This window comes from Podarcis bocagei (assembly GCF_964188305.1).
Source record: "Podarcis bocagei genome assembly, chromosome: 4".
Classification (NCBI taxonomy): Eukaryota; Metazoa; Chordata; class Lepidosauria; order Squamata; family Lacertidae; genus Podarcis; species Podarcis bocagei.
In genome coordinates, this window is record NC_138128.1 from 89,840,453 (window position 1) to 89,866,555 (window position 26,103).

The following is a 26,103-nucleotide window of genomic DNA, read 5'->3' on the forward strand; positions in this document are numbered from 1 at the left end:
ATCCCTTACCACTGGTCCTGTTAGCTAGGGATCATGGGAGTTGTAGGCCAAAAAATCTGGAGGGCTGAGTATGCTTATGCCTGGCTTAGTTGCTACCTTTGTGAATGGGCAGTAAAGGTGGGGGAATGATTCACCCTCTTATTTCATAAAATTTATATACTGCTGGATTGTTTTAAAAAAGAAAGCCCTCAAAGTGGTTTTGTCCTCCACCTGGACAGGGGGAGGGGACAACCTAAGGTTGCAGTTTTGAAGGTTGAACTACTCTCTGGAAGAATCCTGTTTTACTGGTGGCCCCCTAGGAACCGAATGGAAAGTCAGCTGAGTGATTGGGTGAAATTATGGAAGGAAGGTTTAAAATTTACTGCATGCAATGCCCTAAAAGAGAATGTGATGAAAATGATGTATAGATAGTATATTGCACCTGTCAAGTTAGCGAAAATGTATAAAGTCAGTAATAAATGTTGGAAATGTAAAGAAAAAGAGGGAACATTTTGTCACATGTGGTGAGAATGTAAAAAGGTGAAATGCTTCTGGGAGATGATATATAATGAGTTGAAAAAAAATGTTGAAATATACATTTATAAAGAAACCAGAAGCATTTCTATTGGGCATTGTGGGGAGTGACATAAATAGAAAGGAATGTAAGCTCTTTTTATATGCAATAACAGCAGCAAGAATATTATTGGCCCAAAAATGGAAGCAAGAAGAGTTACCAACGACTGAAGAATGGAGGATGAAATTAATGGACTATGCAGAATTAGATAAACTAACAGGAAGGATTCGAAACCGGCAAGACCAGAAATTCACGAAAGACTGGAGTAAATTTACGGACTATTTGAAAAGTAATTGTGAAGAACAGACGACGTTTGTAGGGTTGCAAGAAGTTTTGTGAGGAGTATTATTAGAAGTATTGTAAAAATGGAGAAGGGGGAGGATGATTTGTTAAGAGATGTAAAGGCAATATAAAGTTAATAAATGCATAAGAAGTGGTTAAAACGGTGGCTCATCAGAGGTGCTGACGAAAGTCTAAAAAGATTGTATAAGTGATAAGTTTTGCGGTACATTTTATAATTTATATGTTTAAATTAATAAAAAATATTATAAAAAAAGGAACCGAATGGAAAGTCATATCTGCTGGACTGTTAATGTTGTGAGCTGTCTCTCTTATGCTCAACTTGTGTATATGTGTAAACAAAACATTATATTACAGAAGAACCATCAGTCTCCAATGACCCGCATTCCAAGGAAACAGAACCCTGGGTGAACACAGCATTCCTAAAACTTCACACTGCTCAGCACGTGCTTAACAATACATTTGAAAACATATTGATTTGTGCAAAAATATCTTAACCTGAAAAGGGCATTGCTTTTGTACCCTGGGTTTGATACCAATGCCTCTCTTAGGATTCCAGGCATTGTACCCCCAACCTTAAACAGGAAATCCTCAAACCTTTTCAAGTCAGCTCTCCATCCAAAACTCACTTTCACCAACAACCACGCTAATGAGCAAACAGAGAGTAAAGGTAAAGGGACCCCTGACCATTAGGTCCAGTCGTGACTGACTCTGGGGTTGCGGCGCTCATCTCGCTTTATTGGCTGAGGGAGCCGGCGTACAGCTTCCAGGTCGTGGCCAGCATGACTAAGCCGCTTCTGGTGAACCAGAGCAGCGCACGGAAACACAGTTTACCTTCTAGCCGGAGTGGTACCTATTTATCTACTTGCACTTTGACATGCTTTTGAACTGCTAGGTGGGCAGGAGCTGGGACCGAGCAACGGGAGCTCACCCCGTCACGGGGATTCAAACTGCCGACCTTATGATCGGCAAGTCCTAGGCTCTGTGGTTTAACCCACAGCGCCACCCGTGTCCCTAAACAGAGAGTAGGGATAGGCAAATCAGTCAGTTTGGTTTCTCTCAAGTTCTGATTTTCCCACTCATAAGTTCAATTCATCACATTTTCACATCAGTTTGCACTTTTATTTTTTAAAAAAGGTTCTTGTAGAAATTCAGCAGTATTTTAGTGCAAATTTGTCCCATGAAACACACCTTTGTAATTTTGCCTTATACACATTTCTGCAAGGCTTTTTTTCCTAAATATAATGCATGTTTGTATGCTTCTTTCACAAATATATGCAATTTTGTTCACGTGACTTGGCTGGAGAACTACCTTGCAAAATTCGGAGAATGCAAATTTTGAAGAATGTTTGTGTTTTGATTCGCATATCTTTCCAAAGTGTGAATTAGGTAGGTTTGTCTTTAATGCAAATAGAATCAAATTTATCCCCCATCTTTAGTGGAGAGTAATGTTCACACACAATCATGTGTGAGATGCCCCACTGCAAAGGAGGATTTTCACAGGTTGGGAGGAACTGGGCCAATAACACAAAATTAGCAGGGCCGGCCCACCCATGAGGCAAAGTGAGGAGACTGCCTCAGGCAGCAGGATCCACAGGGCAGGAATGCATCGCCCTCTGGTGGTATGGTGGCAGTGACAGCTGTGGTGCACTGCTTGAAGGCCGCATCTTCTGCCTTCTCAGCTTCCCTGCAACATGTCGCCTCTACAACAGCCTTTTGGCAAACAGGAGGCACTGCTGCCTCCCACTCTTGTTCCCAATGTAGAAACCCACAGCAAAGCCTTCCCAGTGTTCCCTCCCTTGATCCTGATGTAGCTCTTCATTTAACCCTTCTTCCCCAAAAAGTCTTAGGCTGGCCCTGAGGATTGGAATAGAGATGGAGTAGGCTATCTCTGGCTGTCTCCTAAAATCAAACCTAGAAGTTAAAATCAAACCTAGAAGTTACCAGCATGAGTTTGACTAAACTGCAGGAGGCAGTGGAAGACAGAAGTGCCTGGCGTGCTCTGGTCCATGGGGTCACGAAGAGTCGGACATGACTAAACAACAACAACAACAACAACAGAAGTTAGAAGAAAGGACCTCTTCATAGTGTTCCTTTCTAGGCTCGCCTGGGATGATGGGGGCACACACTTTCTTTACAAAAGCACTGGGGGTCCTTAGCTAAGGCACATTAAGCTCGCACCACTCTAAGCAGCCATACTTCATTTCTTCTTCCATATGCATTTTCCTCCAGGAAATTTGCTATGAGAGATATTCTGCACAGTGGTGTTTTTTGTTTTGTTAAACCTGATCTGAGGAGTTTGCTGCTGGAACAGACCCTGGAAAATAGTATCAGCTGAGATGGTCAGGTCAAAGGGTTGGGAAAATAAAGATCTTACTGCTGCAAGATCTTAGTCTTCTCTCACTTCTGCAGATGTGTTGTGCCTTCCCAGGGGTTTCTACCCGACCGTTGAGAATGCACATCTTAAACCTTTTAACTCTGATCTGCTGCTTGCCTTTACAGGCTGCCTCTGAAAAAAAGAATTCAGACTCTGTAAAAAGAACTATGTTAAACATCTGTGCATAAACTTTATTGATATTCATAAATTATACAGAGCCCAGGTTCCTTAACACCCACAGTTTGCTGGGTGGCTTTTGATAACATCACCACAGAATTAATACACACCAAGGCATGGACGAAGATTCCACAGAGGTCCTGTGTTCTAAGGCACAGGACTTAAAGTGCAAAACAATGCTCAATGTTTCCCTGTTATCTGAAAAAGCTACTTTAGGCACCAATTTGGTAGACTGAAATATAAAATTATCATAAAACCAGTAATCTGCCTGCGCAGATTCCGAAGGAGTTACTCCATTGTGTACTGTGTCTGAGCTTCCACTGCACTGTGAGTGGGATTCAACAAAGCTTTACTCGAAGTACGCCCATTGAAATTTATGAAAATCGCTGAGTTAGGTCCATTAATTACAGTGGGTAATTAGAGTAAAGTAATACTTAGTTGAATACAGCCCTATGCCATCTCCAGTCTGCCTACCTGAAAGCGTCATTTGTTACCTCGTTTGTAGATAAACAGAGAAAAAGGTCCACTTGTAGGTATTCCATTTTCACGTTGAGGGATTGCCACCTTTGATCTGGTGCTATTAAGAAGGATGAATCGCATAATCCTGAAGAAGCTCAGTGTGTACTTTCCTCTGCCGTAACCAGTTTGTTCTGAAAAGCCACGACTGCCAAGAGGACAGTCAAATTCTTGTTCTTTCCCCGACCCCCTCGGTTTGGTTTTTCAAAGAAACCTGTGCCAAAATTATTCATTTGACGGGGCGGAGTGAGGAGAAAACCTTTGCTGGATATTCAATATTATTAAAAGTCAACCTTAAGAATAAACACCATGCATTTTCGTATTCAGCATCCTGAAGATTTAGCGCGGCATTTCACGACCTCTCGGCGGCACAGGGGGAGGAGGACAGAAGTTGTCACTGCTAAAAAGCCTACAGAAAAACATTTGAAAAGCAGAGCATAAGAATAGCTTTGGAATATTACACATGCCGAACTTCAAAGGCAAGGAAACAACAGAATGTCTTTGCGGTTTTTATGTGAATCACCAACTCAAAATTGAAACAGAAAAGCTATTATTAATATTCTTACTAATGATGTCAGTCTACATTTATTAATAAAAATATTTATATTCTACTAGTCATATAAACTATCAGACCAGCTTACAACTGTTTTACATAAAGCCATGCAATTAAAACCATATAAATGTTTGTTTTTAATTGCCAGAAAAAAAGCTTGGCAACAGGGGCTTAAAGGTTAAAACAAAAGGAGGCTGGATCAGTTTCTTGTTGCTGTCAAATGAGTCTTGCCAACTTAGGAGACAACCAATGGCACTCTTGCAGATGATCTCAGTGATTCAGCTGGGATGTAAGGGGTTAGGCAGTCCCCAAGGACCTAAGTTGTTCAGGGCATTGTAAATTAATACAAGGACCTTGAACCTGGGTCCATATTATCTGGGTAGCCTGTTCAGATGTCTTAACCATGGGGTTGCATGTTCTCAACCAGAAGCTCTCATCAGGAGTCAGGCTGCCGCATCCTGCACCAGCTGGAGCTTCCAAACGAAGCCCAAGGCAAGTCCACATATTGCTGTAACGCAGCCTCAAAGATACCAACGCATGGGCCACAGTGGTCAGGCTCTCTCTGTCCAAGAACAGATGAAGCTGGCTCACCAGACAGAGCTGGTAAAAGGCACTCTTAGCTTCTGGGCCTCTAATAACAGAGATGAATCCAGGACCAGGAGTAACCCCAAGCTATACACTTTCTCCTTCAGAGGGAATGCGACCCCATTCAGAATGGGTAACTTGTCAATCTCCCAGACACGGGAACTACCCACCCAAAGAGCCTCTGTCTTCCCAGGATTCAAACAGTTTATTGGTCTTCATCCAATACACCACTGCATTCAGACACTGATCCGGAGCTTTCACCACCTCTCCCGTTTCAGACATTAGAGATAAATAGAGCTGTGTGTCATCAGTATACCGGTAATAATTTTATTCTTTATACCCTGCCCATCTGGCTATTTAACATATAAATGTTAAGTAGTGCTAGGGAGAGGATAGTACCCTTTGAAACTACATAGCATATGACACTCTATAGAGTAACACAAGCAAAAGAAACAGGCCCCTGCCCTGAGGTGCTTACAGTGCTGACAGTGGGGGGGGGGTGACAGAGAAAGGGGGAAAAATGAGGGAGGCAAAGCATGGAAATGAAATGAGCAAATCCACTTATGCATACATGCAACTTCATTTCAAATTCCGATAAAACTAGAGGACTAGGTCAAAAGCTTTACAAAAAGAAGTGGTTCAAATATAAAGCTGGCTTTTACCTCACCGTGCAATTGGAATAAAAGTGAAAGAAATACTGAGAGAGATCACCTTACAGCAACTATTTATGACTTCCAACTCTTTTTATATCTGCACGCTATTTATATCAGCACGCTAAATATTTTTACTGACGATACGGAAATGGCAAAACAACTGACCTCCCTGAGCCTTTTACATAAGTCGAATGGTTGCTTTATTTCCCCGAAGTTTCGATAGGCTCTAAATTGGCAAAATAAAAAGCGGGGGGGGGGCTGTGTTTTGTGTAAACATCCCTCCAATAGCTTCCTGTCTGCTCCTGGATCCAGCAGGACTTCATTGTCCTCCTTACCATCAAAACCCTCTATGACCTTGCCCCACTAACTTCTCCACATGCCTTCCTGTGATCTTTGCTTGGCCAGCTATACCACCTCAGACATCTGGTGGTTTCCTGCTGCTTGAAAGAAACTCTGCCCCTGCTGTCACTTATGCCTAGAACTCCCTCCCATAACACCTTTGTATGATTATCTCTCCTACTTCCTTCAAATCTTTCCTCAAAAACCATATTTCCCACAAAGCCTCTAGCAGGACCCCCTAGTTCCTATGCCTTACCATACCTCTGTCTGTATTAAGCCTAAGCAGCTGTAACTGGAACAAAATAATAATTGCATAGTCTCTTGTTTATATCTGCCACCATCGCACTTCATCTCTCCCCCCCCCCCCGTTTCTATTTTAGATTGTAAGCCCCTTGGGGCAGAGACCTGTCAAACCTGCTCTTGAGGTAGATGACAGTAGAAAGGTAACAATCATGATGATATTAATAACAGCAACAACAACCTGCTAGTAACTCGAGGGGGTATCCTTGGAGGTCTTGCAGATGGTCTGTCTGGCGGCTGGGGCCCAGGGTTGAAATTTCTCTTCACATCTGGTATTTCATTATCCTATATAAAGATGTGAAAGTAAGCTTTCCCTGCAGCATTTCCTTGGAAAATACACAGCCACATTTGTGTGGTTTTTGTGTGTGTGTGTGTGTGTGTGTGTGTGTGTGTGTGTGTGTTTTCCCAAGCACAATTCAAAGTGTTGGTTCGGACCTAAAAGGCTTAGGCCCTGTATACCTGAAAGAGCGTCTCCACCCTCATCGTTCAGCCGGACACTGAGATCCAGCTCCAAGGGCCTTCCGGTGGTTCCCACACTGCAAGAAGTGAGGTTACAGGGAACCAGGCAGAGGGCCTTGGTAGTTGCACCTGCCCTGTGGAACGCCCTCCCATCAGATGTCAAGAAGATAAATAACTACAGTGGTACCTCAGGTTAATTACTTAATGCGTTCCGGAGGTCTGTTCTTAACCTGAAACTGTTCTTAACCTGAAGCACCACTTTAGCTAATGGGGCCTCCGGCTGCTGCTGCGCCGCCGGAGCCCGATTTCTGTTCTTATCCTGAAGCAAAGTTCTTAACCTGAAGCACTATTTCTGGGTTAGCAGAGTGTGTAACCTGAAGCGTATGTAACCCAAGGTACCACTGTATCTGACTTTTAGAAGACATCTGAAGGCAACCCTGTTTAGGGAAGCTTTAAATGTTTGATGTCTTACTGTGTTTTAATTTGTTGGAAGCTGCCCAGAGTGGCTGGGAAAACCCAGTCAGATGGGTGGTATAATAATAATAATAATAATAATAATAATAATAATAATAATAATAATAATAATAATAATAATACACACACATATTTGCATTGCCTAGGACTATGCTAGATCTGCCTTCAGGCCTTTTTCTATGAATGAATCAGTGTGCTACACAACACAGAACGCTGCCTTAAACCAAGCCAGACTACGGCTCTATAATTAAGTACTTTGGAACTACCTCGTCATCTAACTAGTTCATTGATTTTTAAGTTTTATATACTGCCTATGGATATGCAAAGCATTAGCACAGTAATCTGAAACAGAACAAACGGGGGCAATGGGCACCCTGTGGTCCTTAGTCCTCTGGTTGATGGCAAAGGCCAGGGTGGGTTTCTCTTCAACTTTGCAGCCCCTAATGCTCCTGGCATTAGGAACAGTGTACAGTGGTGCCCCGCAAGACGAATGCCTTGCAAGACGGAAAACTCGCTAGACGAAAGAGTTTTCCGTTTTGGAGGTGCTTCGCAAAACAAATCTCCTATGGGCTTGCTTCGCAAGACGACAATGTCTTGCGAGTTCCTGCGGGTTTTTTCCCTCCCCCCCCCTTTTCTAAGCCGCTAAGCCGCTTATCAGCTGATCCGATCAGCAGATAAGCCGCTAAAAGCCGCTAATAGCACTAATCCGCTAATCCGTCAATGGGCTTGCTTCGCAAGACGAAAAAACCGCTAGACGAAGAGAATCACAGAACGGATTCTTTTCGTCTTGCGAGGCACCACTGTATTATTTCAGGCACGGTAGGGCATATCATGGCCCCACACCCTGGTCCTTCTCATGTGGATCCTGGGAGACAAGAGTGCAATTCTGCCAAAGCAGTCTTTTTCGTTCCAGTGTTACCACAGCAGCAACAGGCCCGGCTTGGTGCCTCAAATTAACTCTTCCCGCTACTCCTTTATCAAGTTCTGTGCCAGGGTTGGGGGACCTGTGGCCTTGCAGGTACGGTTGTTGGGCTCCAACTCCTATCAGCCCCAGCCAGAATGCCCAATGGGCAAGGATGATGGGAGTTGTAGTCCCAATGCCTCATCACTGCTCTATGCGGCCTTTTTGTCATGTATTCTAAGCCCGCAGTCAAGAGGCTACTGTTTGTGCACTGAAACATGCATTTCTGTAGCTTTAGTGAGGGATCAGGCCAGAGCAGTTGTGCAAGTTTGTTAAGAGAGAAAATTTCCAGTGAGAGGTGTTACCTCGTTGTCTCCATCCATCCCACTGCTGGCACTCAGTATACTTCGTGTACTGGATCGGTTGCTTGAACTACCTGGTTAGATGAGGAAACAAGCCCAGTTAGGGATTTTCAAGCATTTCATAAAGTGTCCACACATTCATGTTTTCTTGTGAGGAACCACCTTCCAATCCTTTCCCCTGGCCCTGAAACCACCATTCCGCTTATTCCTATAATTTCTGAATTAGGGAAGAGCTCTGTATCAAGTTATTTCTTCTTACCTCTAGGTTTCTTTTTCATTTTGTGTCATGTGTCTGTTAGACTGTGAACCTTTAGGCAGGGACTGAATTATCTTTCAATATGTGTACAGTGCTTAGAGAATTGCATGTACTGAGAAACAGGCTTTATACATGTTTATCAAAGAGGGAAGGTTTTTCCCACTCCCCTTGGAACAGCGTCAAGGAGGTGTGGAATTCTGCACCAGAAAATTAAATTATTGCTATTGGATAAAACTGCAGCATGATGACACTCAAACTTTTGCCGATCAGCAAAAGGAAAACAAGGAAGTAATACATGTTTTATGTTTGGTTATCTGAATCTGTGGTATGTATAGTGAGGTTTGGGTACTAATTCCTCATGTTTGGATAAGTGAATTTTTGCATAGGAAACATTCATAAAGCGCATAAACAGACTGAGCAGTAAGTTCAGTGAGGGTAATATAGAGCATTGGCTGGGAAAGCAACAATTGCTAAGTGTTCCATCCTTAATGACTAGAAATCCAAAGCATCCTCACCTCTCCCTAGATGGCTTCCTGGCTGCTTACTTACTAGTAGTACTTGAGGCGCTTTCTGTTTTCCAGTCCCCTCGCCTGATTTCTTTAATTGGTTGGTATAGGTTTTTCCGAGGATGAGCTTCATAAATGCTACACTCTGGTTTCTTGGGGATGTTTTGGGAATGGCCAACAGGGACAGTGATTTCCAAATCTGGGAAGAAAAAGTCAGGAGTCAAGGCAAGGCAACTTATTATTAAGGTAAAGGTAAAGGGACCCCTGACCATTAGGTCCAGTCGTGGCCGACTCTGGGGTTGCGGCGCTCATCTCGATTTATTGGCCGAGGGAGCCAGCGTACAGCTTCCGGGTCAGGTGGCCAGCGTGACTAAGATGCTTCTGGCGAACCAGAGCAGCACACGGAAACGCCGTTTACCTTCCCGCTGGAACTACTTGCACTTTGACGTGCTTTCAAACTGCTAGGTGGGCAGGAGCAGGGGCCGAGCAACGGGAGCTCATTATTAAAACACATTTATTCAAAAATTACACTTCAGCTTTGTCCCTTTGGCAGTGGGCAAAACTTTTTCAAACTGGAAGTTAAGCCTCGTTGCTCATCTAGTACCTTCCTTGGCATCGGCAGCTAAAATTCTGATTCTGCCCCAAACAAGGTAATCCCTCCTGCACTTTGGAAATCCGTGAATAGGACTGCTTGGATTTTCCACTGATGTCTCTTCTCCGCCCTCACCGATTCTGTGCAAGTAAAGGATCCCTGGATGGTTTAAGTCCAGTCAAAGGCAACTATGGGGTTGCGGTGCTCATCTTGCTTCAGGCCGAAGGAGCCGGCGTTTGTCAGCAGTTTTCCGGGTGATGTGGCCAGCATGTCTTAAACCGCTTCTGGCACAACAGAACACTGTGACGGAAGCCAGAGTGCATGAAAATGCCATTTACCTTCCCACTGCAGTGGTACCTATTTATCTACTTGCACTGGAGTGCTTTTGAACTGCTAGGTTGGCAGAAGCTGGGACAGAGCAACGGGAGCTCACCCCATTGCACAGATTCGAACCGTGGACCTTCTGATCAGCAGGCCTAAGAGGCTCAGTGGTTTAGACCACAGCGTCACCCACATCCCCTTCAGTAATACAACAGGCAAAATTGGCATCTAGTAGGCACATCCCTGTAGTTACAATAGCCACCGCTGCAGCAGTCCAAACCATACATTTTCCACCAGTGTCTTGCTATCATAAATGATGGCATTTGATGAGCTACAACGCCAGTGAAAAGAACATAATGTTAACCAGTTGCTATTTGGGCAGTCTTGGTATGCTTCTGCACATACAGCCTGAGATATTCCTGCCCTCTGTGTGTCAAATGACAGTAACCACAGAAGAAACGTTGTTTTGCCTCGAGTCTTTATCATACTCTTTTTATCCACAATCTTGTTTGCGTCCCAGGACTTTCACAAAAATGTATACATCAACTTTGAATTTATGGGAGTTGTTTAGCCTTCTGAAATGTAAAGACTGCAGTAAAGTAACAAAAAATGAGTTATTGAGAGAACATCCGTTTACCAGTGATGGTTTCAGGTTTGCTCCCACATTTGAGGCTCTTCAGATTGCTGGGGCCTGTTTTGTTTTTGCCTCAAAAGCCTCACAATCAGACCGAAGTCAAAAGAGGTTAGAAAACCAACTAGAAAACCATTACAACAGAGTGTACCATGGACTAACTAAATAAATGCACAAGTGGAACTGCTTCTGCTTTTGCATTGCGACTTCCCCCTGCCTTTGTGCATGCTCCATAATGTCCCCAAATCTGCTGTGGAGGGTTGGGAAAAACCCCTAAGAGATTTAGGCAGAGCACAGGGGAAGGAGGGGGGGGGAATGCCCTGCTGTGCAAGAGGAAGTTGTTTCGCTCATGCAAAGTAGTACTTAGCAAAAAGTGGCGTACAACCCCTTAGCTCCACCACACTTGGCTACAGACCAGGAGTGGGAGACGTCCAACTGCTGCAGTTTTCAGCATGGTCACCAATTAGTCAAGCCCTTTACCTGCATGTTTGCCAGCCTTTTGCTTCTCAATTTGCCGCCGAGTGATGCTGTCGCGTAATCTTTTCAGGTTTTCCTGGAAACGCAAAATGTTATTTTCAAGGATCTGAACAAACATAGACAACTATTCATAATGGTTTGCAAAACTGGCAGGATCTAACTGAATCCAAGGTAGATAATCCCATTTCTTCTACAAATACGTGGGAAAGAGATTCTAGTGATCATGAAGCAAGATTTAACTAATTATCAGCAATTCTCCATAGCTTCCAGTCCATGTTGTTCTGATCTTATAAACTGATTGCCCTGTCCATGCACTTTTTTGTGAGTCCTCCTAGCTATGACTCCACAGGGGCTGAAGGTATTTCAGGAGGGAACGCAGGAAATACTTGTGTAGCTGATGAAGTTTGACCCACGTTCAACACGCAATCAATAGCAAAATGAGTTTTGCAGCAATTTGGTGTGGTTAACCAAGATTGTGTTACATACTCCAAATATTCCCTCTTTTCAACCATTTCTGATTATTAGCAAAGACTCCAGTATGGGCACAACATCTGGCTTCTCTCTTATGTAAAGGTAAAGGGGCCCCTGTCCATTAGGTCCAGTCGTGGCCGACTCTGGGGTTGCGGCGCTCATCTCGCTTTATTGGCCGAGGGAGCCGGCGTACAGCTTCTGGGTCATGTGGCCAGCATGACTAAGCCGCTTCTGGCGAACCAGAGCAGCGCACGGAAACGCCGTTTACCTTCCCGCCGGAGCAGTACCTATTTATCTACTTGCACTTTGACGTGCTTTCGAACTGCTAGGTTGGTAGGGGCAGGGACCGAGCAACAGGAGCTCACCCCGTCACGGGGATTTGAACCGCCGACCTTCTGATCGGCAAGTCCTAGGCTCTGTGGTTTAACCCACAGCGCCACCCGCGTCCCATGGCTTCTCTCTTAGCCTATACCAATTTGCATATTTTTAAAAACAAGACCACCCATCAGAGTGGCTTCAAAGACAAGGCTACAGTACAGCTGGGTACTATGGGCTTGTTTGTACAAGGGAGATGTTTGGGATGGTTAGGGATGATGACATTTTCAAGGGCTTGAAATGCAGGCTCCCTCCTCGCAGACTGGTCAGCTCTAATGCAAGTTGGACAATGTCCTCTTTGAGCTTGCCGTGAGTTTAATTGGGGCTCCTGCCCCACATACCACATTTGCAACTGCAGCAGCAGAGCAGAAGCCCTCAGCTGTGAAGAGCTGTCATCCATTTGACAGGGGAGGGACAGGGAGGGGAAATCTACTAACTGGACTCTGTCAGGATTCCTTGCAAATCCCCTCAGGTTCTTGTGAGGAACGCTTGCAAAGCTCAAGATCGTTTTTGAGGTGGAGAGGGTCCGTCCATCCCTAGAGATTGTCCTCATTGTCCTTTTTGTTAAAGACACTGAGATGTTTTAGTTTCCAGCTCCTACAAGTTGAAACCACTGCCCACTTGCCCTGCATTCTGAATTCCACTATGCCAACTTAGGGAAAGGCACAGAAGAGAAAACAGCAGCTTTTTACCTTTCCCAGCAATGACAACAGAAAGACAAAGAATGAATAAAGTGTGGTATGTGGTAGGGTAGACTCAGTAATGCTGTTGCTTTTTATATTTCCCAATGAAAAGCACTTTTTGGCTTACACACCTGCTGAAAGCGGAATGATTCCGACCGCTTTTTCTGATTCAGCTGCCACTCCTTGAAACAAAGGACAGCTTCATCTACAGTGAGCATCCCCAGTTTCACTTGCTCCTGTAAAGTGATGAGCTGCCTTTGGCCTGGGGTTTTCATCCCAGCAAATGGGTCATATATACTGGTTTGAGGCTGCGCCTTTGGATCTCTGTCTGCTTGCTCTGGAATGGAAGCAAAGGAAACGCTTGGAAAATATCATCAGAACCCCTGTTAGAATAAACAAGTTCCGTTTTAAATACTGAAATACTAAATAAGGTAGGTAAAAATGTGTAATAGAAAAAGAAGCATGAAATTAGGTTAAAGGTGTGTGAAAGAAATTAATAGAAGTGGAAAGAAATTGCAACTGAGTAGATTGGAAGTCTAACACAAAGGTGGGGTGAGGGGTGGTGGATGGTGATGGGAAAAGGAATTATCTGTGGGACTGAGTGTAGGTATGTGTGAATATTTTTAAGGATTGTATGAAACGTATGTGTCAGGGATTTAGGAGCAGAGGCAAGGCCAAGGGAGGAAACAGAGAGTGAAGGGGAGGAGGCAGAAGAAAAGATGAGTGATGACGACGACCCAAGATCTCCTAGTCTTTCCAGTGAATCAGAGGATTCACAGAAAGGAGCACCAGTGGCCAGGGCAAGGGGGGAGTCTAGGGGGGCACCCCAGGAAGATAGAGCCAGAGGGGACTCAGGGGAGAGCAGTTGGAAATCGGGACCAGCGTCACCGCCAGGGAGCAGGGAAGAAGAAGGGAGCCAGGGGGCAAGCGCTGGCAGCTCACCACAGGAGGGAGGGCATGAGTCAGGAGTGGCCACACCTCCATCGGGGAGCGAAGAAACGGTTAAGAGGAAAGTGGAAGGTTGGGCGCGCGCGCCAAGTTCAAATGCAGAGGAAGGCGGCGCAGTAAGCAGCCCGGAAAGGGAACCAGGTCCTAAAGCCCGGCGCAAGGAGGCAGGAGGGTCCGGGTCAGCGTCAGAAGAATCCAGGAAGGAAGAAACCCCGGGGGGTAGAGGGACCCAGAGGAGGACAGTCAGGCGGAAAAGGTGGAGCAGGGCTAGGATATTAAGTTGGTGCACAAGGGGCGGAGACTCAGACGGAGCTTCGCCGATCTAGCTACTAGACGTAGAGTTGCGCGCAGCAGCGTGAGAATGGAAACTGCAATTCAATAAAGACTTTTACTTAATGATCGCTGGCTAGCGTGATCCTCTGTGAGCTAGGATCTTCAAGCAGCTCTGACAGTAAGCTCCGTCTCACTCAATTGTGGGCATCTACAACCTCGAGGAGGGGAGAGAAGCAGGTGCCCACTAGCGAGCTCACGAACGGCAGACGACATGACGGCGGAGCAGCAGATAGAGGAACTCAGAAAAGCAGTGGCACAACTGAATGCCGAGGCTCTCGCATCCAGGAAGAGAGAGGAGGAGGCAGCTGCCGCCTGCAGGGATCTCCAGGTCAGGTTAGATGTGCTGACAAAGCAGACACCCCGGCAGGAGGGAATTGGGTTGGCGAGACGCACAGGCGAGCTGGTCTCTCACTTCGATGGGAACCTGCAACAGTATCCCAACTTTAGAGCAGACGTACTGTGCGCACTGCAACTGCTGCATAAAGACTTTAGAGATGAGCAAGAGAGAGTGGGATTCATCATGTCTCATTTGCATGGGGATGCTAAAGCATGGCTACGCAATTTATGGAGAGATAAGGATCCGGCGCTCCAGAATGCAGATGCCTTTATTAAAGCGATGGATGGGTGTTTTTTATCAAGCATTGACGTGGATCTTGCCCGGAAGGAGGTGCATGGGCTAAGACAAGGGAGGGCCAGCGTCAGGCAGTACCATGCCCGCTTTTTCGCCTTGGTCAGTGCCCTGGAATGGGACAGAGATTCGGCCCCTGTAAGAGACCTCTTTTGGGAGGGGTTGCACAGCTCGATTAAAGATGAGATCGCGAGGGGGGAGAGACCCCGTACCACCCAGGAGGTCGTTCAGAGGGCACTGGCAGTGGGGGTGAGGCTGGAAGAACACCCGTGGAGCAGGGACGAAGGGCGTGGAGGGCGCGAACCAGCCAGGGGCCCCTCCTTCCTTCCCAGAGAAGCAGCGCGGGCGCAATCCACGCCTCCGCCAGGAGGAGGAGCCGAACCTATGGAGGTTGGAGGTGCAAGGGCTCAGTCAGCAACCAGAGCCCTAGCACCGGCAGCAGTGAAAGCGAAGCCTCCTAGAGGGAACAGGAAGTGTTACGTCTGTGAGGAGCCAGGGCATATGGCGAAAGAGTGTCCCCAGAGGCTCCACAAGCTCACTGCAGCCTCGGCAATGGTGACTGCAGCAACGCAGCAAGGAGGAACACAGCAGGGAAACGAAGCAGTCTGGCTGGAGGAAGAGGCCCTGGGGCCCAGCCAGACGTGTTAGTGCCGCAGTCCCCAGAGATTTTACAGCCCGTGAACCCCCTCCCGCCCAAACCAGTGGTGAGGCTCACCGCATCTCTCCAGCTGCCCAATGGAATCACCATGGACGTGCCCATCACAGTGGACTCGGGCAGCAACGCGGACTTTATAGGGCAGGACTTTGTCGACAAGCACGCTATACAGTTGCTGCCGGCCACACTGCCCCTGCAGGTTGTCACGGTGGATGGCAGGGAGTTGCTAGGGGGGCAAGTGGTGAAGCAGACGCCGCCAATGGCGATGCGACTTGGGAATCACAAAGAAATCATCAGCTTCAATGTCACTCAACTATCGGATACGCCCATTGTATTGGGAATGAGTTGGCTGGACAAGCACAGCCCAACGCTGGCTTGGTACCAGAGGCAGCTGGTCTTCGGCTCTTCCTTTTGTGCTGAACACTGCATCATGCACCGGCAGGAAGGAGAGGAAGAGGAGTCACAGCTGCTGCTAGGCACGCTGCAAGCGATTCCCCACAAGTACGCAGAATTTTTGGAAGTTTTCTGCGAGAAGGAGGCGGACAGGCTACCCCCTCACAGACCATATGACTGCAAAATTGACCTGCTGCCGGGGGCGGCGCTGCCTAAAGGGAAACTGTATTCCATGTCGGAGGACGAGCTGCAGGAACTCAAAGAGTTCATCGATCATAATTTGGAGCGCGGTTTCATCCGAGAGTCCAAGGCAGCGGGGGGCAGTCCTGTATTCTTTGTTAAAAAGCGAGACACGCCCCAAAAAAGACTGGTCGTGGACTATCGCATTTTAAACAGTGTGACCAAGCCGTCGGACTTCCCCATGCCCCGAATCGACGACCTCCTGGCGAAGGTGCGGAAGGGAAAAGTGTTCACCAAATTAGACCTGCGAGGGGCGTACAACCTCATTCGCATGCGGGAGGGGGATGAGTGGAAGACGGCCATGTTCACGCCACTGGGTACCTACGAATACAGAGTTATGCCTTTTGGACTGCAAAATGGCTCCCACGTTTTTCAAGCTTTCATGCATCACGTGTTGGCGGGACTTCTCTACAAGACGTGCGTCTGTTTCTTAGATGACATCCTGATCTTTTCAGAATCGCAGCAGGAGCATGACAGGCACGTCAAGGAAGTGCTGACCAGACTAAAGCAACATAGGCTCTACGCCAAGCTGGAGAAGTGCCAATTCGACGTGACGGAGGTGGATTTTCTGGGCTACAAGTTGTCTGACAAGGGGCTCGCCATGGACAGCGCCAAGGTTCGAGCGGTATTGGACTGGAAGAGCCCACGCAACCGGAAAGAGGTCCAAAGGTTTGTCGGCTTTGCGAACTTCTATCGCAAGTTTATCAAGGGCTTCGCTATGCAGACAGCGGCCATCACAGACACGCTTAGCTCCAAGAAAAAGAAGTTCGTTTGGACGGAGGAGGCGGAGCAGTCCTTTCAGGCACTCAAGCGTCTCTTCGCGTCGGAAGAGCAGCTGCTTCACGTCAACCCCAGCAGGCCGATGAGGGTGGAGACAGACGCCTCGGACAGAGCCGTGGGGGCGGTCCTGCTGCAAAAGGACCAGCAGGGGGTGTGGCGACCGGGAGCGTTTTACTCCAGGAAGCTCAGCAAGTCCGAGCAGAACTACACCATCTGGGACAGGGAGTTGCTGGCCATTCATGCAGCGTTCAAAGCGTGGCGGCACTTCCTGATCGGCGCCAAGCACACGGTGCAGGTTTGCACGGACCACAAGAATCTGGAGCACTGGCGCACGGCACAGTTCCTAAACCAGAGGCAGATACGCTGGGCTGAGTTTTTTGCGAACTTCGACTTCCGCATAGAGTATGTCCCGGGGGACACTAACATCATGGCGGACGCCCTCTCCCGTAAGCCACAGTATCTGGAGGACGCAACGCCAGCGGCAGCCATGCACATCTTCGCACCAACAGTATGGGCGTGCGCCGCGGCCACCGTGGACCTGGAGGCGGTGCGACGAGCGTTGCAGGATGACTCCTTCGCGCAAGCAAAGATGGCAGAGGTGCAAAGGGGCAAGGCTGTGGCCGACGGTTTCCAGCTACGAGATGGATTGCTCATCCGTAAAGGGGCCATCTACGTGCCGGGAGACGACCTTCGCGCCAAGGTGCTGCAGCAGCTGCACGACGCGCCCACGGCCGGGCACTTTGGCAAGGAGAAGACGGTGGAATTAGTAGCCAGGGATTTCTAGTGGCCTGGAATGAGAGGGGAGGTCGCAGACTACGTGGCGAGGTGTGACACCTGCCAGAGGGCCAAACCAGTGCACAGACCGCCGGCCGGACTGTTGGAACCGCTGCAAACTCCGGTCGAACCTTGGGAAAGGGTGGCTCTGGACTTTGTCACAGATCTGCCCAGCTCGAGGGGCAAGACGGCAGTGCTGGTGGTGGTGGACCTGTTTTCCAAGATGGCCCATTTCATTCCGTGTGCTAAGGTGGCCACGGCGGAGCAAACCGCCAAACTGTTCATAGACCACGTGTTCAAGGTTCACGGTCTGCCACGGTCTATTCTGTCCGACCGCGGGCGGCAGTTCATCTCGAATTTCTGGCAGAAGCTGATGGGCTTCCTGAACGTCAAGATCAACCTGGCGTCGGCGAGACACCCGCAGACCAACGGGCAAGCGGAGCGGGTCAATGCCATCATGCAGCAGTACCTGAGATGCTATGCGAATCAACAGCCTGCGACGTGGGTGGATTACCTGCCGCTTGCCGAGTTCGCCTACAACAACACGAAGCACGTGTCCACGGGGGTCACGCCGTTCTTCGCCAACAACGGGAGGCACCCCAGAACCTTCCCGGGACTGGAAAGAATGGGGGAGGGGGAGCCGCAGACGGCAGATGCGTTCGCGTCGGAGCTGCAGGAAGTCCACGATCAGCTGAGGCGCCACCTGGAGCTGGCCAAACACGCATACAAGGTACAAGCGGACAGACACAGAAGGGTTGGCGAAGAGCTCCACGTGGGAGACTGGGTCTGGTTAGCAGCCCACGCAGTGCCGGCCAGGTCGTTGGCCAAGAAGAAACTAGGGCATAAACAACTGGGGCCCTACCAAGTCGAAGAGCAGGTCAACCCGGTAGCTTTCAGACTGGCACTTCCGGAGGGTTCCAGAATGCATCCGGTGTTCCACAGATCGGTGCTCACTCCCTACAAGGCACCGCACAGGTTCCAGGAACCCGGAACGGCGCCGAGTCCGGTCAGAGACAGAACAGGGCACGCGGGAGTGGCACAGAAGGAGCGCATCAACGAAGTCACGGAGATTTTGGACTCCAGATGGGGGGAAGAGGGGGTAGAATACTTTCTCGCCAAGGAGGGCACCCCGGCCAGTGCGAACAGCTGGGTGCCGGGCTACGCCTTGGACGAACCTCTACTCAAAGACGAGTTTCATGCCCTCTTCCCACATAGACCTATGCCAGCAGACTTTTTCGACGACTGGCTTTTCACGCCCACGCTTTCGGCCAGCACTTTCCGGGGGTTCGACTCGGAAGAGGACCCGACACAAGACGTCCGTTCCCCGGAGGGGTCACCCTCGGGATCTGCATCAGAACCCTCGTATTGGTGGGACGATAGACCAGAGGAGCAGTTCCGCAGAAGGTGGCTGGAAGGCCCAGGACGAGCAACGCCGCCAGGAGGAAGTGAGGGAGAAACGGACATGGACGTTTTCGGGGACGACCCTGGTTTCGAGCACAGCGGCACAGAGATGGAAGCGGAGGTGACCGTCGTCGACGAGAGCAGGGAGGGAGACCCGCGAGACTTCAGATGGAGGCCCGCCACGGGAAGCGAACGATATCCGACGTTCGTCCCTTTGCAACAGCAGCACCCAGCTCCAGCACCGGAAGGAGGGGAGGGGGGAATGGGGGGCTTCGAGGGGGGGATGGATGTCAGGGATTTAGGAGCAGAGGCAAGGCCAAGGGAGGAAACAGAGAGTGAAGGGGAGGAGGCAGAAGAAAAGATGAGTGATGACGACGACCCGAGATCTCCTAGTCTTTCCAGTGAATCAGAGGATTCACAGAAAGGAGCACCAGTGGCCAGGGCAAGGGGGGAGTCTAGGGGGGCACCCCAGGAAGATAGAGCCAGAGGGGACTCAGGGGAGAGCAGTTGGAAATCGGGACCAGCGTCACCGCCAGGGAGCAGGGAAGAAGAAGGGAGCCAGGGGGCAAGCGCTGGCAGCTCACCACAGGAGGGAGGGCATGAGTCAGGAGTGGCCACACCTCCATCGGGGAGCGAAGAAACGGTTAAGAGGAAAGTGGAAGGTTGGGCGCGCGCGCCAAGTTCAAATGCAGAGGAAGGCGGCGCAGTAAGCAGCCCGGAAAGGGAACCAGGTCCTAAAGCCCGGCGCAAGGAGGCAGGAGGGTCCGGGTCAGCGTCAGAAGAATCCAGGAAGGAAGAAACCCCGGGGGGTAGAGGGACCCAGAGGAGGACAGTCAGGCGGAAAAGGTGGAGCAGGGCTAGGATATTAAGTTGGTGCACAAGGGGCGGAGACTCAGACGGAGCTTTGCCGATCTAGCTACTAGACGTAGAGTTGCGCGCAGCAGCGTGAGAATGGAAACTGCAATTCAATAAAGACTTTTACTTAATGATCGCTGGCTAGCGTGATCCTCTGTGAGCTAGGATCTTCAAGCAGCTCTGACAGTATGTTTGTATGCTTGTATATTCACAATATGTGTGTATTAATGCTGAATTATTTTAACAATAAAAACTTTTCAAAAAAGAAGAGGAAAATATCATTTTTTAAAAAAACAAAACTCTGCTAGATGTGTCATGTGGTTCAGTTCAGGGACGGTGTTTGAAAAGGGCTGAGGGGCTGCCAGCTCTGCAGGCAAGGGGTGACATAACTGGGCCTGTGAGGCTCAGGGTGTGTTCCCCCACAGGGGAGCCGCACAAAGAAGGTTGTTGGTCAAGGGAGCCGTGGACTCAAAAAGGCTGAAAACTTCTGCTTCCAAAAGTATACTTTAAGGGAACACCTAGAGCACATCATTGCTTTTCTAATCCAAATGCTTTTGCTACTGCCAGCCCACTCACTTCTCTTACTTATTCCACTACAGCAATTTGCACAGCTCATCTATACTTAATATGGTAAGTGATATTGACCATGAATGAAAGTCATACCCAAGAATTAGCCTGTCAGGCAATGGGAAGAGTCGCTACAACTCCGACTTACCTTTCCTAATATTGCCTGTAGACACGTAGAGGTTCCCAGGTTTCTCCTGGTGCTTTCCTGCAAAAACTAAACAGTGGCAAGCTATTTAAGGCATGAGACAATTCGGCAGATCCAGAACAAAGTCCAGTCAATGCAACTATTAGGAGAAATCCCATTCTAAGCAAAAACAACAACAACAAACCCTAAACTCTTGAGTTAGCTGATCTGCAGATCAGTGTGAGAATCAGCCTGCCAACTTCTATTGGTCTATAGACAACACAGTAAGACAGATGCTATACTCATCAACGTTGCCATGTGTTGCCAACACTGACTTAATAAAGAATACTATTGCAGTCTATGAAAATCTGAATGACAGAACATACTGAAGACTGCTATGTTTAAAGGAAAAGGAATGGGATGGGATGTACCAGCATAGTGATTTGCAATTTGAAAATTCTAGAAGCTGATTTAAAAATAATAATCAAAGGTTTCACATGAAAGAAGGCCATATTAGAAAGAAACATACCGTATTTTTCATCCCATAGGACGCTCCGTCCCATAGGACGCACCTAGTTTTTTGGGGGGGAAATAAAGGAAAAAAATTTCCCTTTATTTCCCCCCCCCAAAACCAGGTCGGGGAAACCGAAACAGGTTGAGGAACAGCGGGATGGCGGCGCTGCGCCTCCCTGCTGTCCCCAAAGCTTGTGGGGCTGGCCGATGTCTGCCCGGCGTGGCAGGCTGCTATCTGCACCGTGGGGAGCCCTGCGAGGAACTCCTGCAGGGCTCCCCACGCTGCGGATGTCTGCCCGGCGCGAGGGGCGCTCTGCTTCAGGGTGCCCCTCGCGCCAGGCGGCAGGCTGCTATCCGCAGCGTGGGGAGCCCTGCGGGGAACTCCTGCAGTGCTCCCCACGCTGCGGATGTCTGCCCGGCGCGAGGGGCGCTCTGCTTCAGGGTGCCACTCGCGCCGGGCGGCAGGCTGCTATCCGCAACCTAGACAGCCCTGCGGGACCTCCCACAGGGTTGCCTAGGCTGCGGATGTGTTCCCGAAGCCTGGAGAGCAAGAGGGGTCGGTGCGCACAGACCCCTCTCGCTCTCCAAGCTTCAGCGAAAGCCTGCATTCGCCCCATAGGACGCACCCAGATTTCCCCTTCATTTTTGGAGGGGGAAAAGTGCGTCCTATAGGGCGAAAAATACGGTAACTCCTGCCATTGCTGCTTGCTTCTCATTTTAGGGTGGCGCCCAAACGCTGCTATGGTGGCATCTTGCATTTCTATGGGGAATTCTGATTTTTGCCCAGGGAACACTTCAAAATTTAGTGTTTGATTTTCATTTACTTTTTAGAATTAAAAAAATAAATCTGTAAACTGGACTATAAAACAGGATTTACATATTCTGAATAACTGAATGAATGAATGGCTTCTCCAATGAGAACACAGAAATCACCTAGCGAGACAATGAGAAGATGGTTCTAGAGTAGGGTTGCCATATTTCAAGTGGCGAAAGTCCAGACACAAAAGGTTTTTGAGCATTCTTTTTAGGGCAATTGTCCGATAGCCCTTCCTCCACCGCCACCAAGCCTGGGCTGCCCCCACCAGAACCAAAGTCTGAACCAGAGATACCTACACACAATTTGTTTTATACAAAAAACCCCTAAATCCAGGACATTTGCTTTAGATTGCAAAATTCCCTCCGGATGGGCATGTAGGACCCCCAAAAGAGCTGAAATTGCTGGAATATTCTAGAGGAGAGCCTAGATCAGCACTTCAAATGCTGCTTTTGCTGCTCCAACACTACTTCTACTGGCTCTGGCAAATCTCACAAGACAAAATCTGGAAATCTCAAATAGATAAAAAGGAACTAGGTTCGCATAACCGGGTTCGCCTCATTTCTTTTCAGTCCGCAAGAATGGGCATGTTGCAGACTGGGTCACCCTCTCAGGCCCCAGCAAAGTGTCCTCATTCCTCCCACGCTTGGGCCCTGACACATGGAGGTTCTGGATCATATAAACAGGTTTGTTCTCTCCACGAGTTCCTCCCAGGAATGAACCTAACTGTGGCCTTGAACGTTCCTGGAGGCGGTCGTATGTTGGCTGTTAGTTGCCTGGACACGCCGAAATAATGGGAGCTCACTTCTGTTTCCCTTTTATTTTTATTCCTTTGGTATTTGGCAAATATGTTGTTGGGACCCGGAAGACTAGACAAAACCTCTTTTAAAAAATGAGAAGCATAATTCTTTGAACAAAACTATAAGCATACAAGCTGTGAGTTTTCCTATCCTAGGCTGTATAAAAGGTAAAGGTACCCCTGACCATTAGGTCCAGTCGCAGACGACTCTGGGGTTGCGGTGCTCATCTCGCTTTATTGGCCGAGGGAGCCGGCATTTGTCCGCAGACAGCTTCCGGGTCATGTGGCCAGCATGACTAAGCTGCTTCTGGTGAATCAGAGCAGTGCACGGAAACACCGTTTACCTTCCTGCCAGAGCGGTACCTATTTATCTACTTGCACTTTGATGTGCTTTCCAACTGCTAAGTGGCAGGAGCTGGGACTGAGCAACGGGAGCTCACTCTGTCGTGGGGATTCGATCCGCCGGCCTTCTGATCGGCAAGCCCTAGGCTCTGTGGTTTAGACCACAGCGCCACCTGTGTCCCTTCCTAGGCTGTACAGCCTACAGCAAAGATGGAGAATCTGTGGTCCTCTTGACATTGCTCTGCAACTCCCATCATGGATGACCACTGACTTGGGATGATGGAAGCTGACGTCCAACAACATATGGGGGACCAGAGGTCCCTCATTCCCTCACTACAGACTTTTGCAAAACAATGTTGAGATAATTCTGCTTCCTCAGTCACCTTTATAGATGTATGACTCTTTGTCCTGTGGTTTAGTGGAGGGATCAGGTCTCGGAACAGGGACAGGTGGCCTATTGACCAATTCCTGAGGAAAACTGTCCTGTTCCACCGTGTGATAGAGTTCTTCATCTTCACAATCATGGTATATATCCTCTTTCGGTTCTGGTACATCCATGCTCACACCTAGAAAACAAACTCATAATTAGAAAGGGGGAAACTCATGCAGAGTGAAGCAACTGTGTGCATTTAAGTTTTACATAACTTGTAGAGTGTGGGGTGGAGAGAGCTTTTATATATCTTATGTTAGTCTGAATATTTTTGTTTTGTCGGCTATAGAGTCACTGAGGGAATCTCTAATATTGGACCCGCTATATTTGAACATATTTACCCCTGCATCACTCTGAACAAAAGCCAAGGATTGCCTTGGCGTGTCATTTGAACCCAGGTTCATGGGTAAGCTGTCTCCACGCTGATGATGAGCTTTGACCAAGAAGAAGCCTTGGCTACAGCTCGCAGTTAGTGATAAGATTTGTTGTTGTTAATAAAATTTGTATCTCCTCCTTCATCTGAAAATCCCAGGGCGGGTCACAACATAAAAATACAAAATATGAATACAAAATACATAATAAAATGAAAACAAAACAAAACAATAACCCCCTCCCACAAACATATTTAAAAGGCCACAGAATGCTAATCAGCAAAAGGCCTGGTTGAAGAGAATTGTTCTCACCTGGCACCTAAAGACATGCAGAAGAAGAAGAGTTTGGATTTGATATCCCGCTTTATCACTACCCTAAGGAGTCTCAAAGCGGCTAACATCCTCCTTTCCCCTCCTCCCCCACAACAAACACTCTGTGAGGTGAGTGGGGCTGAGAGACTTCAAAGAAGTGTGACTGGCCCAAGGTCACCCAGCAGCTGCATGTGGAGGAGCGGAGACGCGAAGCTGGTTCACCAGATTACAAGACTAGTGCTCTTAACCACTACACCAGCCTTCCTGGGGAGAGCCTTCCACAAACTGGGAGCTACTGCAGAAAAGGCTCTCTCTCATATTGCTACCCTCCAGATCTCTTCATATGGGGATCTTAACTCTGAGCCTTCCTCTCTGCATATGCTCACCTTCTAAGAACTTGCGCATCATATAGGCCTTTGTTGTCCGTGCGGAGGAGCTGCTAGTCTCCGACTGAAGCATTTCTACGTCTGAAAACAACAATGGACAAACATAATCCACTGGGTTCTTTGAAAAGCTTCTCCTGTCAGATCTAAGAACAACTGAGATATGACTCCCATTGACAGCTGCTGAAAGGGGAAAGCTGCTCAAAAGGCTCCACGGCACTGCAAATTAAGGCTGAAATGGGTGAAACTGACTCCACCACCCCCCATGTGAACGAACCCACTTGCATGGGGAATTCCTGTAGTGGCACCGTAGCTCTTGATTTAGTTTTGGATGGGGTAGTACTTCCATTTGAGGGAAAGCCAGGTTTGCAGTATGAGGGTTTTCCTGCATTCAGTGTTGCATCAGGATGCTGAGATAGTGGCTGTGCACATGCACTGCTGAGCTGTGCGTGTTGCTGAAAAGTCAGGTCTGGCTATGATAGCACATGCCCTAGTGACACCCAGATCCAGATTGGATTATTATTGCAATGTGCTCTACATTGGGCTACTTGTGAAGAGTCTTTTGACACTCCCACTGGTCCAGGATGTGGTAGCAAGAGTCTTAGTCAGCACTGTCCACCATCGAGGGATATAAATTTAATTAATATAGGCCTAGGACCCTCGTACCTACGGGACTGCCTCTCCCGGTATGCCCCATGGAGGACCTTAAGGTCCATAAATAGCAACACCTTAGTGGTCCCGGGCCCTAAGGAAGTTAGATTAGCTTCAACCAGAGCCAGGGCCTTTTCAACACTGGCTCCGGCCTGGTGGAACGCTCTGCCTCATGAGACCAGGGCCCGGCATGATCTGATTTCTTTCCACAGGGCCTGTAAGACAGAGTTGTTCCACCTGGCCCTTGGCTTGGAGCCAATTTGATTCCCTCCCCCTCTTTCTTTTTTCTTTTTCCTTTCTCCTCCTGAGATGAGGCTGCATTTTAATATTTTAATGTTTCAATATTTTATTGTTGTACAGTGGTGCCTCGCAAGACGAAATTAATCTGTTCCGCAAGTCTCTTCGTCTTGCGGTTTTTTCGTCTTGCGAAGCACGGCTATTAGCGGCTTAGCGGCTATTAACAACTTAGCGGCTATTAACGACTTAGCGGCTTAGCGGCTATTAACGACTTAGCGGCTTTAAGAAAAAGGAAACAAACTCGCAAGAACTCACAGGACGTTTCGTCTTGCGAAGCAAGCCCATAGGGAAATTTGTCTTGCGGAACGACTCAAAAAACGGAAAACTCTTTCGTCTAGCGAGTTTTTCGTCTTGCGAGGCATTCGTCTTGTGGGGCACCACTGTATTTTAATCTTGTTTTTAAGTTGTATTCATTCAACTTGTTTTTATTATTGCTTGTTAGCCGCCCTGGCGGGGAGGGCGGGGTATAAATATTATTATTATTATTAAATAGGTAAAAAAAATGCCCATGGGACCACCATATTACACTCATCCTGCAACGGCTGCATTGATTACCAGTCTGTTTCCAAGCACAGTTAAAAGTGTTGGTGATAACCTCTGAAGCCCTAAATGGCCTTGGTCCAGGGTATTTC

At 48.2% G+C, this 26,103-nt stretch overlaps 1 protein-coding gene across 2 annotated transcripts in view; it reads right to left on the minus strand.

Moving 5' to 3' along the window:
- Positions 1 to 3,396: 3,396 nt before the first annotated feature.
- Positions 3,397 to 26,103, minus strand: part of PIK3AP1 (phosphoinositide-3-kinase adaptor protein 1) — a 54,124-nt gene continuing 31,417 nt past the window's right edge. For both annotated transcript variants that reach the window (XM_081191620.1, XM_081191621.1), the window contains exons 9-17: positions 24,527 to 24,607; positions 23,411 to 23,593; positions 20,584 to 20,649; positions 12,993 to 13,198; positions 11,336 to 11,408; positions 9,355 to 9,510; positions 8,553 to 8,623; positions 6,535 to 6,638; positions 3,397 to 4,332 (exon numbers count right to left, since the gene is read on the minus strand). In XM_081191620.1, coding sequence (XP_081047746.1) covers positions 4,263 to 4,332; positions 6,535 to 6,638; positions 8,553 to 8,623; positions 9,355 to 9,510; positions 11,336 to 11,408; positions 12,993 to 13,198; positions 20,584 to 20,649; positions 23,411 to 23,593; positions 24,527 to 24,607 — 1,010 coding nt within the window. In that variant the 3' untranslated portion in view covers positions 3,397 to 4,262. The remainder of the gene's footprint in view (positions 4,333 to 6,534; positions 6,639 to 8,552; positions 8,624 to 9,354; positions 9,511 to 11,335; positions 11,409 to 12,992; positions 13,199 to 20,583; positions 20,650 to 23,410; positions 23,594 to 24,526; positions 24,608 to 26,103) is intronic.